The sequence below is a fragment of the Leptonychotes weddellii genome, chromosome 2 (genome assembly GCF_054177405.1).
Source record: "Leptonychotes weddellii isolate Sample4059 chromosome 2, ASM5417740v2, whole genome shotgun sequence".
NCBI classification, from domain to species: domain Eukaryota; kingdom Metazoa; phylum Chordata; class Mammalia; order Carnivora; family Phocidae; genus Leptonychotes; species Leptonychotes weddellii.
Genome location: NC_138370.1, coordinates 72,866,240 through 72,872,239, shown reverse-complemented (window position 1 = coordinate 72,872,239; position 6,000 = coordinate 72,866,240). Strand labels below are relative to the sequence as shown.

Below are 6,000 nucleotides of genomic sequence, written 5' to 3'. Positions count from 1 at the left end.
AGGGATTTTCATCCTCTAATCTCTTCTGCAGGATAAGTTAAATAATTAGATAACTGGGGCGCCTGGGTGGCTCAGTCGGTTAAGTGTCTGCCTTTGGCTCAGGTCATGGTCCCAGGGTCCTGGGATCGAGCCCCGCATCGGGCTCCCTGCTCAGCGGGGAGTCTGCTTCTCCCTCTCCCACTCCCCCTGCTTGTGTTCCCTCTCTCGCTGTGTCTCTCTCTGTCAAATAAATAAATAAAATCTTAAAAAATAATAATAATAATTAGATAACTGATAAGCATTCTCTTATTTTAAACACACCCATTCGCACGCACATCACTACATATTGTATTTATCTCAAAATATTTGCCTGTAAGCGCTGGTTTACTTAGTCAAATGGTTGTCCAAATAGAATCCCCCCCCAAAGTTGTCAAAAGAGTCACATTATTGCCTTAGGTAGGAACTCAAGCACTGAGATAAAAGCCACATCTGAATATTTGATGTATTTTATTTGTTCACATTTGTCCTACTTGAGGTTAACACTACTTCATTGGACAGTTTAAAAATCATTCTGTAAACAAAATAAAAAACAGCAGCAAGAGTTAACATAAAAACACCACGCATCATAAAGGAATGTGTTGAAACGAACACTCTGAATAAGCAAAGAAAATGTGACCATGATGATGATTCAACAGGAGAGAAAACCTTCAACATCTGTAAAAGGCGAAACTGGAATAGTAATAAAATTTTAAAAAAAAGCAAGAATCCAAAGTGCAGGTGCGCTAGTCTTCTTTTCCACATCCATTCAGGAAATAGATAGAGCATACTATTCTTTTAATAAAGTGACAAGTTCTGCTTTAAAACATTCAGGTACGTTATCTTGCAGATTGTTTTTTTAAGTTTACATGATCTCTACTTTACATTGATTTAACTGGAAAGATGATCATAGGCAATACGTGGCATAATTTCTTGAATCTATGTAGAGTATAGAAATGGTAAAGTTTGTTTTAGTTTTTGCTTTATTTGCAATGAGTAACAAGAAGCTGAAGATCCAGTATCAGTACTTTTACTCTTTCCAGAGGGGGGAAAAAAAAAATCCAGAGCCTTCTGTCTTCTTTGTTGCCATTTTCAGATTCTCTGTAACAAAAGACTGTTCATTTTCCCTGAATTCTGGTCAGCTGACTTAAATAATCAGAACAGTTTTCTAATGCAAAATCAATCTGGTATTGGTCTGGACTGATCAAACAGAAGTGTTATTCTGGTATATGTAAAAATCACGTACACGTTCACAATTGTTTAGAACCTCAGATGTTTCCTCCTTGAAAGGAAACATCTGTTGAATAGGATTTTTGAATAGAGGACTTTTATGAAATGTATTTCAAATCTTAAAAAATATTTTGAATGCCCCCTAAGATGGTATAGGATTTGCCTCAGCTGACAGTTTCTTTTCCTTTTGGGCACATTCTTGTGTTCGTGGCATTTCATTTTCCTTATGGGTCTAGTATCATTTAGAAAGCCCAAATACAAATGGCCGTTGCCTTATTTAGCATTAAACAGCACTGTTTTTTAACCATGTATACAGTTCCACAGCAAGATTAAGAAGTTAAAATACACACATATCACGGACAGGTTCATCTTTTTTGTTTTTTGGAATTCGCTGAATAAACTGTATTCTGGGAAATCCCCCTCCCCCCAAGACAGCGTACTGTACCTACATCGAGGTGTTTAAATATTTCTCCAACAGTTTTCATTGTATTATATTATGAAAACACTAGGCTTCAAGCCGGGTCCTAATAAATATTTAATTTAAAAGGGAGAAAGGAACCCCAACACAGAACATTTAAAAAACCAAAACCAAAACCCTTCCCTTCCCTCCCCAACCCGTCCCCAACGAAGGCGCAGGTGTCAGCCTGACATGGCGGAGATCTCATAGTCACTGACCGAGGCGAGGGGTTTGCCCATCATCCGGATGTTTTTTGCACTGGTGATCCTGGCCATCATGCACACGGGCTTGTCAAAGTACTTCACCAGGGCCGGCTCAGTCAGGAGGGAGGCCAGGAACTGCTCGAAGGTGATGGCCCAGTCCCGGTCCAGGCTGGTGCTCCGGGGCAGGGCCCCCGTGCCCTGACCGCTGCGCACCAGGACTGTGTCCTCCCCAATGTCCTCGCAGTGCAGCTTGTCCTCCTCATGGGAGCCGGCGCTCAGCACCGAGTACGAGGACATGGAGCTGTCGTCCTTGGTGTCATCGTCGGAAATCAGCATGGAGGAGCAGGCCCCGTTGTCCCGGGGAGAGGAGTCCTCCAGCTTAATGTCCTCCATCTGCCCTCCCAGGGAGTGCTCCTCACCCTCCCCGGTCAAGCTGGCCGGCAGGGGCTCAACAGACTCCACCACGTAGGGCTGGCTGGGCCCTTTCTTGGGGAAGAGCATGCCTGGGATGCCGCCCCCGCTCCCGCCCTCCTTTGCAGGCTGGGTGACAAAGAGCTTGCCGACTTCCCCAATCTCCAGCAGGAGGCTGGTCACCGCGGCCGTGGCGTGGTACAGCTCCTGCTCATTGGGGTCTTCGCTGAACATGTTGTACATTGTCTTACACAGCTCAATAAACTGCCCCTGGAAAGCGATTCGGAAAAACACAAAGGATGTGACCATTTCATGGGAAGCACAGAGGCAGGACTGAAGCGGGCCGGAAAGCGATTTGATATTAGGGGGCGCCTGGGTGGCTCAGTCGTTAAACGTCTGCCTTCGGCTCGGGTCGTGATCCCAGGGTCCTGGGATCGAGCCCCGAGTCAGGCTCCCCGCTCAACGGTGAGCCTGCTTCTCCCTCTGCCGCTGCCGCTCGCCCTGCTCATGCTCTCTCTCTGTCTCTCCCTCTCTGTCAAATAAAATAAATAAAATCTTTTTTTTTTAAAGATTATTTATTTATTTATTTGAGAGAGAGAGAGAGAGAAACAGCATGAGAGGGGATAGGGTCAGAGGGAGAAGCAGGCTGCCCGCTGAGCCGGGAGCCCGATGTGGGACTCGATCCCAGGACTCCAGGATCATGACCTGAGCCAAAGGCAGTCGCTTAACCAACTGAGCCACCCAGGCGCCCAAAATAAATAAAATCTTAAAAAAAAAAATAGGGTTCCTGAAAGACCCTTGAAAAGTCCTAGATGTCGGATGAATTGACGTGTTGTTTAAAGTCTCTTTACTCATGTTTCCATTCTTTTTAATTTGAAATTTTTCCAACATCCATAAACGTAGAAAGAATGAAATAATAAACCTTCGTGTACCTGTCACCTGAGGTCAAGAATGACTGTCAGACAGTTGCTCCACTAACTCTCTTATCCTCTGTTCGAGCACCGTAAGGAAATCCCAGACCTCATCCCATTTCACGTCTCCACACTTCGGTGTGCCGCCCCCTCCCAGGACACATCTGCTGGTGTCCCCGGACTCCCCCCAACAGGGTTCATCTGCTCTCCTGATAGGCAACTCAGCACCGGCATCCTGCGTTACAATTATTTATATTGTCTCATCTGCCTCAGACATTTCAGCGTTTTAAGGACAAAATGTGTTAATAGCTATCTTTATAGCCAAGCACAGAAATTTGCCAACAGCATGAGCTTGTCTTTTGAGTATCTGACGGTATTTTTTTTTTTTTAAGATTTTATTTATTTGAGAGAGAGAGAATGAGTGAGAGAGCACATGAGAGAGGGGAGGGTCAGAGGGAGAAGCAGACTCCCCGCTGAGCAGGGAGCCCGATGCGGGACTCGATCCTGGGACTCCAGGATCATGACCTGAGCCGAAGGCAGTCGCTTAACCGACTGAGCCACCCAGGCGTCCCTCTGATGGTATTTTTAATAACTGAAATGAGAATGCCTGTACTCTCAAAACTGAATATTTTGTGATACACATTTTCTCTGCGGGGGTCACCTTCTCATGACTGAGCCTATTTTTGATGCACAAAAACATGCACAAAATAGATCCAAACAGATCCCAATTAAAATGCCGAGTTACCATTCTCTTTGAGGGGGACTTAACGCTACATTTTTCTGTGACTGGAAAACAGAGCTTCAACGTTCGAAATGAATGAACTGAAATGTTAAACACCTACCTGATTCAATTTGGGTAAATCCTTTGCGTTCTTTGATTTAGATTTATTTTCTGGAGTCCAGAGTCTCAGATAATTACGATTTTCTTGAGAATTTGCCCTCTTCCCTAAAACCCAAGTGTCAAGAAATAAGTATTCAAAGGTCAAGAAACAAGTGTCCAACCCGCAGTAAGGTAAATACGTGGAGGAGAGCATCCTTACCTCTGTCGGGTTGGAGACTCACTGTAACAAAGCCGTCATCTGCACCGTGCTTCCTTCTGCTATCCAACCCAACCACTGCCAAGAAAGAGAAGAAAAAGATTACAAGGTTATACAACAAACCCACAGATTCAGCATTTGTAATAGAAAATAGAAAAGCCTCTAGGTCAGGTTGCCTTATTCAGCAAAACAAACAAAACAAAACCAAAACCAAAACCCAGTACACGGAGTTAAATTTGAATTTGAAATAAATAACCAATAATGCTTTAGTAGAAGTGAGCCTTAAATAGCACATGGAATATACTCATGCTAAACAAATGATTTTTTTATTTATCTCAAACTTAGCTTTTACTAGGTGTTCCCTATTTTACCCGACAGCCCTATTTCTCGGTAATGGTTTCCCCCAGAATTATTTTTCACAAGTGGGGTTCAGTGTAGAATTAGGAATTAAAGGAACGATGTCATGTAGTCTTCCGTACTTAAAAAATGGTGGTGATGGCCCAATGAATGTCGATTTCCCTACCCTCTCTGTTACATCATCATCTTAACTTTATATACACGAGCCTGGTTTTCTGTCAGGCCCTGCAAAAGATCAAGAACTTTTTAAAAAAGAAATAAAAATCGATGTTGATAAAAGGGAAACCAAAAAATCCTACAAAATTCCTTACATTCATAATCTGGCATTTCAAAGATAGGACTTTCAAGGAAACCACTGATAACTGTTTTCCTTTTTCTTCTTAAAACGGAACATCACAGGGCACATAAGGACTTCAAAAAGGAGAGGTACGTATAACCCCCATTCCCATTCCATTTGTCAGCTCTCAGAATGCATTCCAGCACTTCTTCAATCATCCAAAAGATGGCTGGTTTGCCAGATATGGGACCTTCACTGAATTTAGCATCAGGTTAATCTCAGCAGCTTTTAAGACAGAGCGAGAACAACGTACTATATGTCACCAAGAAGTTCTTCTCCTCTTAATGTTGAAAGTGATTTAGGAAACCAGTAGATATTAAAAAATATTTAATATATGGTAAGTTTGTGCAATAGATATAATACAGCCATTTAAAAACCATGTTTCCAGAGACTGTTTCATGACATAGTAATATGCTCACTGGACTTTAAATGAAAAAAGTAGTCTACAAAACTATAATAGGCAGTTTGATCCCAGGTTTATACATAGACATACATGTTATATGAATAAAAATGACAGAAAATATTTCAAGATACTGTTATCTTTGTATTATAAAATTTTAAGGTTATCTTTAGCTTATTTTATATATTATATTTTTAGAATTTCAACACAAAGCAATAATGATTTTGGAGTTAGAAAAACATTTTTTAAAAAGCAACTTTGATGATTATTAAATGCTCCTGGCATGTGAGCATTGCTGAAGCATTCTGAAACAAGTGGATCCTTTTCTGAAATGAGTGTTTACTAAGAAAGACAGTGCTCACGTTTTGCAGCCAAAATACTATTGCTAACAAAGCTAAGAATATCATAGGACATGCGAAGACACTATGCTAAAAGCCTTCCTACATTATCTGATTAAATCCAATCTACACCCAAGAGGACAACTACCATCTCCATTTTCCACAGAAGGAAATTGAGACTCAGAAATACCAGGACCTCCCTGAGGTCACCGGGGTAACAATATACAGAGCAGCGGAGTAGCATTCTGTCCACAGATCCTACCCTCAACTCGTATTGCCAATAATAAGACTGGATCTGGTTCAC

The 6,000-nt window shown here is 42.1% G+C and overlaps 1 protein-coding gene across 1 annotated transcript in view; it reads right to left on the bottom strand.

Moving 5' to 3' along the window:
- Positions 1-469: 469 nt before the first annotated feature.
- The window catches only part of TBC1D9 (TBC1 domain family member 9), a 56,536-nt gene continuing 51,005 nt past the window's right edge, over positions 470-6,000 (bottom strand). The window contains exons 17-19 of the mRNA XM_081811854.1: positions 4,268-4,342; positions 4,070-4,173; positions 470-2,586 (exon numbers count right to left, since the gene is read on the bottom strand). Coding sequence (XP_081667980.1) covers positions 1,885-2,586; positions 4,070-4,173; positions 4,268-4,342 — 881 coding nt within the window. The 3' untranslated portion in view covers positions 470-1,884. The remainder of the gene's footprint in view (positions 2,587-4,069; positions 4,174-4,267; positions 4,343-6,000) is intronic.